Source organism: Lissotriton vulgaris, chromosome 12 (assembly GCF_964263255.1).
Source record: "Lissotriton vulgaris chromosome 12, aLisVul1.2, whole genome shotgun sequence".
NCBI classification, from domain to species: domain Eukaryota; kingdom Metazoa; phylum Chordata; class Amphibia; order Caudata; family Salamandridae; genus Lissotriton; species Lissotriton vulgaris.
In genome coordinates this window covers 792,271,644-792,289,891 of record NC_141700.1, presented here as the reverse complement: position 1 = coordinate 792,289,891, position 18,248 = coordinate 792,271,644, and the positions used below count along the sequence as shown (strand labels likewise).

General features: G+C 50.4%; 1 protein-coding gene across 3 annotated transcripts in view; it reads left to right on the top strand.

Moving 5' to 3' along the window:
• Nucleotides 1-18,248, top strand: part of AGFG2 (ArfGAP with FG repeats 2) — a 533,383-nt gene that overhangs the window by 272,120 nt on the left and 243,015 nt on the right. For all 3 annotated transcript variants that reach the window (XM_086946193.1, XM_086946194.1, XM_086946195.1), the window contains exon 5: nucleotides 15,772-15,946. In XM_086946193.1, the coding sequence (XP_086802319.1) occupies nucleotides 15,772-15,946 (175 nt within the window). The remainder of the gene's footprint in view (nucleotides 1-15,771; nucleotides 15,947-18,248) is intronic.

Below are 18,248 nucleotides of genomic sequence, written 5' to 3'. Positions count from 1 at the left end.
ATGCAAATTAGTCTGTTCCTGTCCAAGTGTATGATGGGAATAGGGCAAACCAAACTACAGAAGCCAATTCTTACACTGGGAAGGAAACAAGCTCCCGGGGACCGGTTTCTGGCATTACAGCCGTCTTCGACCCGGTTTGCTTGAATCCTGATGGTGCAATGAGCAAGGGACTCATGTCTGAGTATACCCTTCCACGCTTAGGGTGGACAAAAATATTTACAACAAGGGGTGGTGAGGGACAGAGTCTCTGAATTAAGCAGAAAGCTCTCACCCAGTCAAGAGATCCGGGCTAGATCCAACACCGTTTTTTAGCTCACTGCACCATCCCAGTTTCAGAACCTGGCTGTATGCAAATTAGTCTGTTCCTGTCCCAGTGCATGATGGGAATAGGGCAAACCAAACTACAGAAGCCAATTCTTACACTGGGAAGGAAACAAGCTCCCGGGGACCGGTTTCTGGCATTACAGCCGTCTTCGGCCCGGTTTGCTTGAATCCTGATGGTGCAATGAGCAAGGGACTCATGTCTGAGTATACCCTTCCACGCTTAGGGTGGACAAAAATATTTACAACAAGGGGTGGTGAGGGACAGAGTCTCTGAATTAAGCAGAAAGCTCTCACCCAGTCAAGAGATCCGGGCTAGATCCAACACCGTTTTTTAGCTCACTGCACCATCCCAGTTTCAGAACCTGGCTGTATGCAAATTAGTCTGTTCCTGTCCCAGTGCATGATGGGAATAGGGCAAACCAAACTACAGAAGCCAATTCTTACACTGGGAAGGAAACAAGCTCCCGGGGACTGGTTTCTGGCATTACAGCCGTCTTCGGCCCGGTTTGCTAGAATCCTGATGGTGCAATGAGCAAGGGTCTCACATCTGAGAATACCCTTCCACGCTTAGGGTGGACAAAAATATTTACAACAAGGGGTGGTGAGGGTGCAGTGAGCTAAAAAACGGTGATGGATCAAGCCCTGATCTTTGGACTGGGTAAGAGTGGTCTGCTTAATTCAGACACTCTGTTCATCACCACCCCCTTTTCTGAATCATCTTATTTGGGCGTGACACCTCTTTCTGGCAACCTAGCTACTGGCCTAAGGAAATGGTTCAGTTCAGTTCAAAGCTTTATTTCGATATACAAGATATCATAAAAGCACTTACAAAATATAAAAACCACAATTCATAAGAGTTACATTTTACAAGATGGGTTACTAAGGAAATGGGCAAAACTCCCACTCCTGTCTCTAAGGTAAAAAACCTCAGTCTATTTTGTTTACAGGCTATCCTTCGAGGGGCAAATCAATGCAATCACCTTGTCATGGTTTTTCACAATCAAAACCATCAGAAAGATCCTTCCTCACTAGAGCTTCAGAAAGCGGTGGTAACAGCGCTCATATTGTCCAGACTGGATTGTTGCAGTGGGCTGTTACTTAACCTATGTGCATGCTTTCTTAATAAAATGCAGGTCCTGCAAAATGCAGCGGCCCTCCTGCTGCTTGATATCCTGAAACATCAATCCGTAGCACATGCCTTACCAACCTTACGTTGGCTAACGGTTAAAAGAAGGATCGAATTCAAGGCACTCTGTATCTCCTTTAAGGCACTTCATGGACTCGGCCCTAACTTCTTTGCAAGCAAGTTCAAGTGGTATCTTCCAGGGCTGGAGGGGGCTCTGAAACTTCTGCAAATCTTGTAGTTCCCAGGGCCAAAATGGCATCTTGGGTGGGGAGGGTGTGGGCGGGAAATATGAAGTTTTGTTGCAGGCACAGCCAGATTGTGGAATTCACTCCCAATTGGACTGAAGACCGAGAGCAACCTCCTGGCCTTTCGTTAAACCTTAAAACTTTGCTGTTTAAAAACTAGCTGCCCCGCCTCCTCACATTCCCCACGCCGGCTCACACATCAGGATGAACACTGTGCCTAGACACCTCCGGGTATTTCATTTCATGCAGAACGAAAGTGATCTTGGTTTAAGATGGCTGCTATCCATAATCATTGTGTCTACTAGGCTCTGCATTGCCAGACCATGTGTTTCCCCGACCCCGCAGCATGTCACTGAGTGGTTATACTGAAATATTTGTATCTGAATCTGCACTAGCTAAAGCAAGTGGTGCTCGTTCACTGAAGAAACTCAATAAAATCTGGGCAGGTTTCAACTGGGATCCACAGATCAATTCTTAAAGTTAATTATTGTCAGTTTATTGCCTAGCTTTGGAGTAATGTCTGTAGTTTTTAATTTATACTCTGGCCATTTTTGTCATGTTTACACTTTTATTTTGTACTCGCCATTAGTATGTATTCTGATGCCCCATCCCAGTGGGGTATGAGATTACATTGTATTGCTGTATATCCGTGTGTACGAAATCTGGGCTACTCCCCAGTTTAGCTTTCTTTGTGTTGGTTCTAGTGATGTTCTTGTCTGACTCAATAAAAAGTCATTAAAAAAAAAAGTTTACAGTCAGTCAAAAGTTACCTGGGCCTCCTCTTTTATCGTACCAGTTTCTTAAAAAGGAGACCACACTGATCCTCGCTGCTACCAACCTATATCACTCATTGACTCCTATACCAAAATCTTGGCAAGAGTGATATATAACCAGATTAGATCTTGGGTGAATACTAATAAGATCTTGAACTTTCTGCCAATACGGCTTCAGGGAGGGTTTTGGGTACTGCAGACCAGTGTCTAAACATATTTCATATCATAAGAAAATATGTGACTGCCAGTCCCTGCCCATTGCATCTGAACTTTATGGACCTGCCTAGCGCTTTGGATTGCATGAACATGTCTAAGCTATGACCTGAGCTGCTTGACCTGGGCCTTGATGCTACTTTAGTTAATTTTCTGTACTTTTTCAATCTCCATTTAGTTGCTAAAGTTAGATATGGTAAAAACTGGAGTGCACTAAGCCCTTGGGCCTCTACACAGGGGTACGACAGGGGTGAATCCTAGCACCCAATGTATTCAATCTCTACGTCAATAATCCGAATGACCACTTGAAAGAGAGGTGGGCTGGATGTACCACAGATTGGCAAGCGGCAGATGCCCACATTACTTTATACCAACAATGCTGTTCTTTTAGCCCACATACCCAGAAGCCTTTCATACCTAAAATTCTTGATCTGAAAGAGACACGTTAGTGATAGATTCCTTACCTTAGAATATCCCCAGGCGTCAAACTGGATCCGGAATTTTTTTGCGTAGCAGTCCCTTGCGCGTCGGTAGGCGTCGTCTGCGGCTCCGAGTCTGTCGTGGGCGCCGTGATGACATCGTCGGAGTACTTAAACGCCGCCTCCGCGTGCTGACGCCAGTTCTTCTTTTTTCCGCACCAGCAAGCGCAGATCTGGAAAAAGCAGTACTTTAGTCACTTTTTGACTAGTCTTTTTTGATCCCTTTTGATCATCTTTTCTTGAGTCTTACGAATCCTGAAGGTGCCTAGGGATGCCTGGTTTCAAGCCTTGTGAGGATTGCGACCGACTGATGTCGGTCACGGACCCTCACCGTCGGTGTCTCCACTGTCTCGGCGTCGACCACGACGACAAGGCCTGCCCCGACTGCCGGGCCCTGACTTCAAAAGCTAGGCGGGAACGGTCCCGCAAGCGTCTCCTACTCCATCAGTAGGCCCGGCGCCGCGAAAGGTCCCGGTCCCACAGGAGGTCGAGGGACAGGTCGCGGGGTCGGAGCCATTACAGCTCCGAGAGTCGGCATCACTCCTCCGGGTCGAAGTCGTCGTCGGGTAAGCACAAGAAGTCAAAGACGTCATCGCTCTTCTGACTCCCCCCCCCCCCCCCCCCCCCGACGCTCGTGCAACGCAGCCGAGGGTTCGGATGACACCGCCCACGCGGCTCCGTCGGATTCGCGGGCGTCGCGGCCTGCTCCACACCCTCCGGTCCCTGGGCAAGACGTGACGCCGGGGGAGATTGAGCTCTTCCTCATGGTCCTGAGGAACCTCTCTTCCCCGACGGGTTCCGCGGCGCCTTCGGGCCCAGCGGACCCGTCTGGGGCCCCTAGCGGGTCGGGTGCTTCGGCCCCGACGCCGCCGGCGCCGCAGGGCCCCACTGGATCCGCTTCGGGATCCGGGTCGTCGCCGGTTGACCTAACTACCTCACTGGCGCCGGTCCCTCAGGTGTCACCTCCGGCGCCGTCTTCTGGCGACGCCGTCCCCGATGCCTCCCTCGCTCCGGTTCCGGCGTCAGAACGGCGCCGCTGGACGCCGCTTTCGACGCCGCTTGGGGAGTTTACTTTCTATGAACCGGCCTGATCGTTTGATAACCCTGGCTGTCAGGGGATGGGTGAAGAGGAGTATTGGGAGGGGTCTGAGGACCCTTTGACCCGAGAGTGTCCGTCTCAAGAGGACTGGACAGGTGGACTTGGGGATGCCAGTGGTCTGGACACATCACCAGACACTGGCTTTGTCTCACCTCCTACCGTGGCTACGGAGGAGGGGGCAACCTACAGTGTGGTGTTGATGAGGGCTGCCAAGGCCTTGGGCCTTGAGCTCCCCGTCGTGGCCTTGAGGACTAACCTCCTCACTGAGGTCCTTAAACCGCAGTCAAGCTCGGCCGAGCCTCTGCTGCCGTTTAATGAGGCCTTGACCGACGTCCTTTTGGGCACTTGGTCCAGGCCCGCTATGGGTTCACCCGTAGATAGGAACGTGGCCAGACGCCACCGCCCGGCCCCGGGCGACCCATGTTTCCTGTCCACCCACCCCCGAGAGCCTGGTCATCCAGGCATCAAATTCCCAGACCGCATTCCCGTCGGCTCCGCCGGACAGGGAATCCAAGAGGTATGAGCAGTACGGCAAAAAGGTATTCTCCTCCCTTAGTCTGGGACTGCGGTCTTCCAACACTGCATGCCTCTTGGGCCGCTACACCCACTCTCTGTGGGATACGGTCGCGGAATTGCTGCCAGAGTGTCCGTTGGAAGTACGGGCCAAACTCGGCCAAGCCCTTGTGGAAGGCTGGGATGCAGCAAAATATTCTATCCGGTGTGGGCTGGATACCACCGACTCAGTGGGTAGAGCGATGGCAACGACAGTGGCGATTCGTCGCCACGCCTGGTTGAGGTCCGCCAACTTTTCGGCAGATGTCCAAAATACACTGCTGGACATGCCGTTTTATGGCCGTCGCCTTTTTGGTGACAAGGCAGACCATGCGCTTGAGCGCTTTAAGGACTCCAGGGCTACGGCCAAGTCCTTGGGCCTCTCGGCCCCGCTCCAGCAAATGGGTGCCTATTGCTCCTTTCGTGGCCAAGGAAGGGGCGCCCCCACACGTGCTGCCAGCCACGCACCGCAGACTAACATACAGCGCGGTGGCGGCCGTGGAAATCGCCGTGGAGGCGGTCGGGGACAACGGCGAGGCCAGTCCACACTCTCCCCCCGCAGCATCCGCCTCAAAACCCTCCTAGTCCGTGCTTTTCGGCCCATGTGACGCCAGTGGGGGGCAGGGTTCGCCATCACCACTCTCACTGGCGCACTGTCACATCGGTCAGGTGGGTACTGCAAATCGTTCGAAGGGGCTACTCCCTCCCCTTCGAGACGACCCCTCAAGCCATGCCACCGCAACACCACCGCGTATCGGGGGATCATTTGCGGCTTCTGCAGGAGGAAGTTACGGCCCTCTTGGCCAAGGGGGCCATCGAGCCCGTTCCTGGGCCATAAGTAGGATGTGGTTGCTACTCCCACTACTTTCTGGTACCCAAGAAGGGCAAAAGGGGCCTACGCCCTATCTTGGACCTACGGAACGTCAACGGCTTCGTCCGGAAGGAGAAGTTCAAAATGCTGACTCTGGCTCAGGTCTTAGTTGCCCTGGACCCAGGAGACTGGATGGTAGGGTTGGACTTGCAGGACGCTTCCACATAACCGTCCTGCCGGCCCACCGGCGCTAACTGCGGTTCACGGTAGGCCACGAGCACTTTCAGTTTACCGTGCTCCCCTTCGGCCTTACCAGCGCCCCACGGGTTTTCACGAAAGTCGCAGCTCATCTGTGCAGTTTAGGGGTTTGTCTTCCCCTACCTCGACGGCTGGTTGTTGAAGGCCGGCTCACCCCAGACAGTAGTCAACCACCTCCAGATGACGGCAGACCTCTTGCACCAGCTGGGGTTCTCCATCAATGTGCCGAAGTCACACCTGTGTCCCTCTCAGAAGCTCCTTTTCATCGGAGCGGTTCTCCTCTCGGCGCAGTTTCGGGTTTACACACCCGAACAGCGGGTTCGGGATATACAGGCTCTGATTCCACTCGTTCGGCCTTTATCCTGGGTTTCGGTCAGGTTGACGCTGTGGCTTCTGGGGCTGATGGCTTCCTGCATCCTTCTGGTGCATCACGCCCGTTGGCGGATGCGGGCTCTGCAGTGGGACCTGAAGTTTCAGTGGGCCCAGCATCAGGGCAACCTGTCCGACCATGTTCTGATCTCGGAGGGCACTGCGAGACAGCTGCAGTGGTGGCTCACGGACCGCGATTGGGTCAGCGGCAGATCCTCTCTTCCTTCCCAACCGGAGCATGTGGTTGTGACGGACGCGTCCCTCCAGGGCTGGGGAGGCCACATGGGAGAGGCAGAAATCAGAGGCCACTGGTCTCCGGCGGAGTCCCGGCTCCATATCAACCTTTTGGAGCTGCGGGTGATTCGTCTAGCACTGACGGCATTCCTCCCCTCTGTCCAGGGGAGTGTAGTGCAGGTGTTCACTGACAACACCACCGCCATGTAGTACTGCAACAAACAGGGCGGGGTGGGGTCGTGGACCCTATGCCAGGAGGCTCTGCGCCTTTGGCAGTGGCTGGAACATCAGGGTGTGACCCTGGTGGTTAAACACCTGGCAGATTCTCTGAACGCCAGGGCGGACGAACTCAGCCGCTGGTGCTTGATGGATCACGAATGGCGTCTGAACTCGGACGTGGCGCAAGGCCTCTTTCAGCAGTGGGGAGAGCCTTGGTTAGATCTATTCGCCACCGAAGAGAGCGCGCAATGTCATCAGTTCTGCGCGTTGGAATTTCCAAGGCGGCACTCGCTCGGAGACGCTTTTCATCGCGAGTGGAGTTGCGGTCTGTTGTACGCCTTTCCGCCTATACCTCTTCTTGTATTTTGTTTTAATGTAATGGTTTTGAGTAACCAAACAATAAAAATAATTCATTCATTCATTCATTCATTCATACTCAGTATGTCAGTCGATCCCCCGGTTTGTCTGCCTCTTCAGGAGGACCTTCTGTCACAGCAGCAGGAGACGGTCTTCCACCCGAACCTGTCCAGTCTCCACCTCCATGCTTGGAGATTGAGCGGCGACAGTTGAGGCCATTTGACTTGCCTCCTGAAGTCTGTAACATCATTCTGGCAGCCAGGCGTCCCTCCACAAAGTATACGCCTGCAGGTGGAACAGATTTGTGACATGGTGCGCAGCAAAGGCTGTGGATCCTCTCTCTGCCCCTCTTTCTGAGGTTCTTCTCTTCCTTCTTTCTCTTACCCAGCAGGGCTCTGCTCTGGGTACTATCAAGGGCTACCTTTCTGCTCTTTCAGCCTTTTTTAAGGCTGCCTGATCAACCTTCTTTGTTCAAGTCCCCAGTTGTTAATCGATTCCTGAAAGGCATCACACATACGTTTCCACCCGTTCCCTTTGTGATGCCTCAGTGGGACTTGAACCTGGTTATTACTTTTCTGATGTGAGCTCCCTTTGAGCCACTTCACAACTGTCCTATCCGCCTTCTTACATTGAAGACTGCCTTCCTGGTTGCCATCCCCTCTGCCAGGAGAGTGAGTGAAAACAGGCTCTATCCTCTAAACCTCCTTTCCTTTCGGTCCATCCGGACAAGGTTGTGTTGCGGACAAGACCCTCTTTCCTGCCCAAGGTAGTCACAGCTTTCCACGTCTGGCAGTCCATCACCTTGCCCACCTTCTTTCCGCCTCTGCATCCCTCGAAAGAGGAAGAGAGGCTCCACCGTCTGGACCCAAAACGTGCGCTCTCTTACTATTTGGATCGCACACGCCAGTTCCGAGTGGATGACCAACTCTTTGTTGGTTACGTGGGCGCTAAGAAGGGAAAGGCGGTACACAAGCGGACCATCTCGCGGTGGATCATCTTGTGTATCCAGGCGTGTTACTCTTTGGCTAAGAAGGAACCCCCTGTTGGACTGAGGGCTCAATCCACTCGGGCCACTGCAACTACCACTGCCCTGGGCCGTGGAGTGCCCTTGCAGGACACTTGCCAGGCGTCTACGTGGGCCTCGCTGCACATGTTTGCAAGACACTATTGCCTGGACAGCCAAGTCCAGAGGGATGGCTTCTTTGGCCGTTCCGTCCTCCAGGACTTTTTGGTGTGATTATTGGTTCGCAGACCCACCACCGGGGTTGGTATTGCTGGGGTATCTATTCTAAGGTAAGGAATCTATCACTAATGTGTCTCTTTCAGATGCACAAGTTACTACTTGTGTAACGATATATCTGTAAGAGACATTAGTTAGTGATAGATTCCTTACCGACTCACCCATCCTCCCCGATCTATGAACCGATATCTAGGGTTAAGGTCATCCCCTTTCAGGGCCCTAGTTTCAATGGCACCAGTGTTGGTTTTTAGCATAGCTCTGCGTTTCTGGCGCGGAAAAGCTGTGTCTAAGAACTGACGTCAGCACACGGAGGCGGCGTCTAAGTACTCCGACGACATCATCACAGCGCCGACGACTGACGCGGAGCCGCAGACGACGCCTACCGACGTGCAAGGGTACTGCTACGCAAAAATTTCCGGATCCAGTCTGACGCCTGGGGATATTCTAAGGTAAGTAATCTATCTATATCTATAACTAATGTCTCTTACAGATATATCGTTACACAAGTAGTAACTTGTGCTTCTCTTTTACGACTTCTTTGGACATCAGCATTAACTATTCTAAGTCCCATTTGATGGTGTGTGATGCTAAGAGTGGTAACATGCGACCTATCCACATTCAATTCAACAGATTGCCAGCAGTATTTAGCTTTCCCTATTTAGGAATGTGCTTTGACAAACATATTTCACCTTGATACTAATAGCTCCAACATGTGCTCTACAACAGTAGTTTTCAACACTCCTGGAACTTTCTCTAGTCCCACACGAGAATCTTCATCTCAACCCAGACCTTCTCACACAGAACTCTAAGACATTCCAATCCCAAAGAAATGAATCTTGCAATTTGGCTCCTGAAGTCTTAGAATTTGAATACTTACATTTACCTCAAGAATGTATGGATATTCTCAAAGAAGCTTGCAAACCTACTACAAGGCAATGTTATGCAGCAAAATGGAAACTATTTGTTATGTTCTGCCACAAACAAGATATGAACCCTCTTCATGCAAAGTTACAAACAATTATTTTTTACCTATTGCATTTACAAACTACAGGGTTGGCATACTCTTCTATATGATTACATCATGACGCTATTGCAGCATATCTACAAAATAGACGACACATATCGATATTTATGCTCGAGCATGGAATGTAAACCTTGTGCTAACAAGACTAATGGATACTTCTTTTGAACCTCTACACTCTTGTCAATTGATGTTCCTTTCATAGAAACTTGCTTCTTTAATCACTATTTACTTCTCTTAGAAGGCTTGGTGAAATTCAGGTGTTAACTCCTGATTAGCCTTTCTTTCAAATACATGTGACAGAGTAGTGCTTAGAACTAACCCAAAATTCAACCAAAAGTAGTTTCAAATATTCAAAATAATCAATCTATCAATCACAGCATTTATATAGCGCACTACTCACCCGGAGGGTCTCAAGGCGCTAGGGGAGGGGGGGTCCGCTACTGCTCGAACAGCCAGGTCTTGAGCTACTTTCTGAAGGCGAGGTGGTCCTGGGTCAGTCGGAGGTGGGTCGGGAGGGAGTTCCAAGTCTTGGCGGCCAGGTAGGAGAAGGACCTTCCTCCTGTGGTGGCTCTTCGGATCCGGGGGACGGCGGCGAGGGCGTGGCCGGTGGATCGAAGTTGGCGTGTGGGAGCGTAGAAGTTGAGGCGGCTGTTGAGGTATCCTGGGCCTTGGTTGTGTAGGGCCTTGTGTGCGTGGGTGAGGAGACGGAAGGTGATTCTCTTGTTGACGGGGAGCCAGTGCAGATTTCCCAGGTGTCCGGAGATGTGACTGCGACGGGGGATGTCCAGGATGAGTCGTGCTGAGGCGTTCTGGATCCGCTGGAGTCTTTTCTGAAGTTTGGCGGCGGGTCCGGCGTAGAGGAAGTTGCCGTAGTCCAGACGGCTGGTGACGAGGGCCTGGGTGACCGTCTTCCTGGTCTCGGTGGGGATCCACCGGAAGATCTTGCGTAGCATGCGCAGGATGTTGAAGCATGACGAGGAGACGGCGTTGACTTGTCTGGTCATGGAGAGGGAGGAGTCCAGGATGAAGCCCAGGTTGCGTGCGTGGTCTGCTGGTTTGGGTGCGCTGCCCAGGGCGGGGGGCCACCAGGAGTCGTCCCAGGCGGAGGGTGAAGATCCCAGGATGAGGACTTCTGTCTTGTCCGAGTTCAGTTTCAGGCGGCTGCTCATCATCCACTTGGCTACGTCTGTCATCCCTTCGTGTAGGTTGGCTCTGGCGGTGGCGGGGTCGTTGGTGAGGGAGAGGATCAGCTGGGTGTCGTCGGCGTAGGAGATGATGTTGAGGTTGTGTTGGCGTGTGATGTCTCGGAGGGGGCTCATGTAGACGTTGAAGAGGGTTGGGCTAAGCGAGGAGCCTTGAGGAACGCCGCAGATGACTTCGGTGGCTTCTGATCTGAACGGGGGGAGGCGAACTCTCTGTGTCCTTCCGGCGAGGAACGAGGTGATCCATTCCAGTGCCTTCTCCTGGATTCCGACGTTGCTGAGGCGCTGCACTAGGGTACGGTGGCAGACAGTGTCGAAGGCCGCGTAGAGGTCTAGGAGGATGAGGGCCGCTGTTTCTCCGTTGTCGAGCAGGGCTCGGATGTCATAGGTAGCTGCGATCAGGGCGGTCTCGGTGCTGTGGTTGGCCCGGAAGCCAGACTGCGAGAGGTCAAGGGATCCGTTCGTCTCTAGGAAGGCGGCCAGCTGCTTGTTGACGGTCTTCTCGATGACTTTTGCAGGAAACTGGAGCAGCGAGATGGGGCGGTAGTTCTTGAGGTCGGTGGGGTCGGCTGATGGCTTCTTTAGTAGAGCGCTGAGTTCGGCGTGCTTCCAGCTCTCCGGGAAGGTAGCGGTGCCGAAGGAGGTGTCGATTATGTCCCGCAGGTGGGGTGCGATGACAGCGTCGGCCTTGTTGAAGATGTGGTGAGGGCAGGGGTCGGTCGGAGATCTGGAGTGGATGGAGTTCATTGTGCGGATGGTGTCTTCGGTGTTGATCGGGGTCCAGGCGCGGAGGGTGGTGGTGGGGGGCGGTGGTTCAGTCGTGGCGTGCGTCGGTTGAGAGCTGAAGCTGTTGTGTATGTCCGCGATCTTGTTGTGGAAGTAGGAGGCGAGGGAGTTGCAGAGGTCTTGCGAAGGGGTGATGTCGTTGTTTCCGGCGTTGGGGTTGGAGAGCTCTTTAACGATGTTGAAGAGTTCCTTGCTGTTGTGGGCGTTGTTGTCTAGTCGTTCCTTGAATGCAGTTTTCTTGGTGGCGTGGATCTGTTGGTGGTGTTTTCGGGTGGCGAGCTTGAGGGCAGTCATGTTGTTCGGTGTTGGGTCTCTGCGCCAGGCTTTCTCGAGGGCTCTGCAGTTCTTCTTGGAGCTCTTGAGTTCGTCGGTGAACCATGGGGCTTTCTTGCTGCCGGATCTGCTAGGTGGGGTCTTCAGAGGGGCGAGGTCGTCTGCGCAGTTGCTGATCCACTTCGCGAGGTTGGTTGCCGCTGACTTGGGTTCATTGCGCTGGTGGGGGGGTTCATGCTCAGGGAAGTCGCAATCTGGTCGGCTGTGATCTTGTTCCAGCTTCTGCGTGCAACCTGTTGCTGGTGGATCGTGGTCCTTCTGAAGCTGAAGTGGACGCAGCTGTGGTCCATCCAGTGGATTCCGGTGGCGTGGCTGAAGGCGATGTCCTTGCTGGATAAGAAGACGGGGTCGAGTGTGTGTCCGGCGTAGTGGGTGGGGGTGGCCACCAGCTGCTTGAGACCGAGGTTGGCGAGGTTGTCCAGCAGGGTGGTGGTGTTGCGGTCGTTGTTGTTCTCCAGGTGGAAGTTGAGGTCCCCTAGGAGGATGTAGTCAGCGGAGGGGAGGGCGTGCGGGCTGATGAAGTCGGCGATATCTTCGCTGAATTGTGTGCGTGGTCCCGGGGGTCTGTAGATGAGGGTGCCTCTGAGGGAAGTCTTGGGGTTGATGTGGATCTGGAAGTGCAGGTGTTCGGCGGGTGCGAGGGTGTCGTCGGTGTTGGTCGTGACGCGGATGGAGTTCCTGTGGATGATGGCGATGCCTCCTCCTGTCTGGTTGATGCGGTCCCTCTGGATGATCTTGTAGCCGTCCGGGATGGCGATAGCGATGTCGGGCGCTGAGGAGGCGTTCATCCAGGTTTCCGTGAGGAAGGCGACGTCTGGGGCTGTGGTGTCGAGCAGGTTCCAGAGCTCGACGGCGTGTCTGTGGACGGAGCGGGTGTTGAGCAGGATGCACTTGAGGTGGTTGCTGCTGGTGCTCGGCTTGGTCGGTGCTGGTGAGTGCAGGTCCGGATGCAGGTGAACTTGCAGGAGTGGCAGCAGAAGGGTCCGTGGGTGCGTCTCGGGGTGGCTCGATAGCAGCCCGGGATTCTACCGGCGTTGAGTGCGTAGAGTTCGGTGGAGTCGTAGGTCCGGCGGGTGGGCTGGTGTTACCTTTGGCGCACCTTCGGCGCTCTGTCGGCGCTCCCGCTGCGCGCGTCCGCTGCGTGGTCGCTCTGGGGGCATCATACCTGTTTTTTCTTGCAACCAGACACAGTTGCAGAAATGGCATTACACACTTTAGATGTCAAAAGGGCACTAATGTACTACATAGACAGGACTAATCATTTATAAAAACAAAACAATTGTTTGTTGCCTTTGCACCTCCTCATATGGGAAAGGCAATTTCTAAATCCGGAATTTCTAGAGGGATAGATAAATGGATCCAAACATGCTATGCAAAATCTAAACTACGTTTACCTGTTTTCCCTCAAAAGCTCACTCCACAAGAAAGATTGGAGCTTCCATTGTTTTCTTGGGGAACATTCCTATTGCAGATATTTGTAAAGCAGCAACATGGTCTACTCCACACACCTTCAGAAAACAATATTGTATGGATGTCTTTGCACACCAACATGCAAATGTTGGTCAAGCGGTACTGAAAACTCTTTTTCAAACAACTGCAACCCACACAAGTTAACCACTGCCTAGGGAGTCTCTGCAAAGCATGTGTATCTCCAGCACACATGCCTCAAATGGATTGTTACTTACCCTGTATGCATCTGTTCTTGGCAAGTAGTGCTGTAGATTCACATGTGCCAACCCTCCTCCCCAATAAATCTTGTGTAGGTTGCAGTTCATCCACTTTATTTCATACTAACGCATGGACATCTCATTGCTGACATATACAGCATTTTTACATTCTCACCTTCCCATGGCAAATCAATCTGAAGATGGCATGGATGACCATGCCATCCATGCACAGTATTACCAGGAGGAGGAGCCACACAGCCTGGTGACTCAAAGACAACCTCTTGGAGCAAAAACAACTTGTAATCATCTGAGCCCAACACTTGATGGCAGACGTATGCAAAGCATGTGAATCTACAGCACTACGTGCCAAGAACAGATGCTTACAAGGTAAGTAACATAATCCTTATTCACTGTCAGCATTCATACATGACTTGAACATAGTTCTTTGCATTAAAGGTTTGAAAACTGTTAGTGGACATTGTGCTCACATGGATGCTTGATGGCACAACTCAGTTTCAGTAGACATCCTGACTTTTGGACTATCAGAGGCACTTCACTCGTACAAACTGGTTTGTCAGTACTTGAGGACATTTTCAGGATTGAGCAGCTGTCTGGAAATGCATTGTTTATTTTCTGTTTTACACTTCATACTAGTTCACACCTGAACTTTCTTCCTTGCAGCTTTGTCCCCCCACCCCCCTTGGGATTAGGATTCTCTATTGGTTCACTCCTTTCTTCATTTGTTTGTCTTAGAGCCTCTTGATTCCCCAGATTGTAACCTGCAGTCATCTGGATTCCTGAGGTTTCCACCTGCTATCCTGGCCTGACAGGAGCTAATTGTGGTATCATTCCCCATTACAGCTGTGAGGAATAGTTCTGTCCTTTGGCATATGTGTTCTGTCTCACTCTTGTCCTCTAAACTGTGGTGCCACTTGCATCATAGCTGGTCCTGTATCCATGGAAGTCCCTGATATAATCTACTGATTGAGATAAATCCACCAAGAAGGCAGATTCACTCCTGTTTTTCTCTTTCACCCTTTTCCCTCTGTGCTCCCAGTCCCTCTGTGCATACAGTGCCACAGATAACTCTGTAGGAATTTAGGCACAGCATGTTTTTTTCCAGTATGGCCAAGCACACTGTACTTGACAGTACACCCACCCAACCACACCATTCTTTGCAAAAGAAGTACAGAGGATCACTTTCAGGGGCCAGATGTGGATTAGATTGATCAAGAGGGCCGGAGTTCTAAGAAATCCACCAAAAAGTGATCTAAATATTTTGAGTAGGAATTCTTATAGAGCCATTTCTCATTGTAATCTCTAATGGTGGTCTGAAAATCCACAAACTTTATAAAGCATGCAAGGCTCATATTTATTTTGTGCCTTTCTGTGGGTTGGCACATTTTGGTCCATCCACTTTTGGGAACAATCCCCAAAAATGTAGCCTGTCCACTCTCATGAAGAAGCCCTATCACTGCCAGAATGTTTGGAATGTTGTCTAATGGAATCTGATTGGCTGTTAAGATTTAAGAACTTTGTGGGGGAAACATTTCAAGTTGATGCTTTAGCAGAATGGGTATTGATATATTTTAGGAAGTGATCATTTAATATTTTATCAATACATTTTTTGTGAATATAGATTACTTTTCTTATTTTAATGGCATGTTAAGATTTGGAGCTTATGGATAATTGATTCAAAACACCTAGGTTAATGGGCTATTTGTAGCATGTGTGGCTGTGAATACACATTTTGTGCACACTCCTGCCATCTAGTGTTGGGCTCGGAGGTTTACAAGTTGTTTTTTTTCTAAGAAGAGTTTCGAGATCCATTTGGGACTCTTTCAAAGTAATAGTCACCTGCTCCACAGTGCAACGTTCACTAAGATCCCATGTTATGCAAACATAAAGCATGCTGTGATTGTCATCAGCAATGCTGGCATGCATCAATGAGAGCCAGGCCACAGTCTTCATATGATGTTGCCACATCTGGGAGAGGGTGAAACTGCTGCAGAGTTGAAAGGGTGCCCCCTGGAGGCGCTGTAGAACTATTGCTGGTGGGGAGGTCCTCTGGATCCAGCCTGGTGCCTCAAAGGAGGGCCAGTAAGGTGTTGAATGTGCCGGAAGATGCAGAATCCACCAGATGTTATTTTACCCACTGGAAGTAACAGTAATCATAATCCTGTCCTTTGATCAAACATCCCCTCATATACCCCGTCAGCTCCATTCTGGTTGTTTATTACTTGTACGCACTGGAAAACAGAGGTACTACTACCAAAAATAACTATTTAGTAAGTCTCAGTCCTGCATTAATGCCTAGCATACATTTTGTATGCACAAAGGCCCTAGTGGTAAGTAGACTGTACTTTTTCCAGTGTCTTGCAAAGTTATCTTCTGCATCGGTCCTCACAGTCACTACCTTTTTAGGTGGCTTTTCTGTGACATGTCGTCTTTGTTTTGCAGGTAACGCTGTCTCAAGCACGATTGAGCCAACACAGAGCATCTCGGCATCAACAATCACAGCTTCAGGGCATGCAAGCTAAGAAAGGGAGCACGGATCTCTTGGCGGACATCGGTGGGGACCCCTTTGCTGCCCCCCCATCTTCACAAATGTTTGCAGGGTTTCCAGCATTTGGTGGTAAGCAGCTATGTCGCGTGAGAAACTCTCCTCCGCTGAACTCCTCCACCATGAATGTTTGTTCTCACCACAGTTTCATAGAGGCAGCCTATTATTCCTATGTTTTTTTGTACTTTCTACCTACTTCCAGTTCGTGCTGGAAACCAGTGTAAAATCCATGGGTGATCCAGGAAAGGTCTAGACTTCAGCAAAGTAGACCTAATTCTGAACTCAGCAAGGTTTCATATGTTTTGAACCCTTAACTTTCTCCCAAAGAAACTGTTCCTATAAAGAATGTTGAGAACCAGTAGGAAAAAACATCCATCTGTAACTTTTTGTCATGAAGGCCGATTTACAAAAGCAATATACCATTATTTTCGATAGACCCCTTTCGTGTGGGAATATATATGGTTTTATATTTACCTAGAACCTGAGGTACCCAAAGCCAACAACTCCGTTGCACCATGCAATGTTTTTTTCATTCTGTACTGAATATAGACCAGTTCACATGGTAAAATATGTAGAATGAAAAATGGATATCAAGGAATCCTATTTAGTTCTGAAATGGGCAGAAGATATGGGGTTTAGGAACAGTGGTCATTTCTACATCTGTGGATTTCTGGGTACCCATACTAGCATGCCTTACATTTGGAAGGCATAAATGCTGTGAAATCCAATTGGTAAGAACAAATGTTCTACTATTCTATGTTCCCACATTTCTTCCGATAAAAATGGAACCTCTCTTGTGTTGGTAGGCTGAGTGCTCGGGGAGGAAACGGGCCAAAACGCAACATGGACACATCACATTATTCCTCTGCAAAATGACTTTTTTTTTGCAATGCAGGTAGCTGTGGATGTTGGGCCCTAGTTCAGCTGTCACCTTGGGAAACCCGTAAAACCTGTACATTTTTTAAATCTAGAAGACACCTAGAATAATCCAGGGGGGCTTGACTTGTGTGGCTCCCACCATCTTTTCTTTTTACCAAGAATCCCTTACAAACCTCAAAATTTGACTAAAAGCACATATCTTCCTCACATTTCTGTGATGGAAACTTCTAGAATCTGTGGGGAGCTACATATTTCCTACCACCCACATTACCCCAAGTCTCCTGATACAAATGCTGCCTCACTGTGACAGGAAAGAGCCCCAAACACAACATCGGCACATCACATTTTTGCTCCAAAAACTGTCCCCTTTTTTTTCTGCATTGTGGGGGTTTGGCCCTAGCTGAGTCATCACCTAGGGAAACCTACCAACCCTGCATGATCTGATGGACTTCTAGCTGCAGATTCCTTACCTTTGAATTTCCCAGGCATCAGGCTGGATCCAGAATCTTTTGCTGAGCAATTCCCCTTCCGTGCCACGTCTGGTGGCTCCATTCGGCTCCGCATGATATCGTCGTTAGCGTCAGTTATGACGCCACAGTGCCTATATAGGCACCACCCAGCTGCGCTGATGTCAGTTCTTTTCTTTCCGCGCACGTTAAGTGCTGATCCGGGAAGAACTACCCCTCTGATGCTTTTTGCCAGGCTTTTTCACAACTTTTGTCGAATTCTGTTTTTTTTCCCGACGTTGTGTACGAGGGATATCTTCAAGGAAGACCGGTTTCAAGCTGTGTGGTGCCTGTTCCCACATGATGTCGGTCACCGATCCCCATCGCGTCTGACTCTGAGCCTCGAGCGCGACTCGAAGTCGTGCTCTGACTGCCGGGCCATGGCTCCTCACCAAGTCATTTTACTCAGAGCCCTTGAGAGATTAGCAATAGGTTTAGCTGTGTTATTTGGGGCTGTGCTGTGGTGCCAAGGTTAGCCCTAAGAATGTGCCCAATGAAGTTTCATTTGGTATCTGATGGTATTTTTGTTTTTGAAGGCTTTGCATGCCACACAGCCTGATTCCTCGTGGTTTCAAAGACGACAAAGGTTGCACACACTACGCTGGTTGGACTACAGGAACTTGGTGTTAAACTTTGGACAAACTGGAAAGGTAGATTCTCCATACTGCTTCCCTGACATAGTTCGTCTTTACCAGTCCACATGACGTTAACCAGTCTTGGTGTGTTCGACCTCAAAGCATTAATGTCCTTTGTCTTCTGAGGATGGATGTGGGGGTCCTCTTTGTCCATTTATGAAAAGAAGCAGTGACATGCTTTTAAATCCTGGAACTAGATATGAATCATAATTAGAAGTCTAGATTTCAGAAGACAGACATCTAGGGTGGAGTCTTTATCCTGTTACTGAAGGGAGTCTCAGGACCAAAGACTTCTTAGAAGACATCTTGTAAACATGCACACTCAACACTAGATTGCAGGAGTAAAGCAGAGCA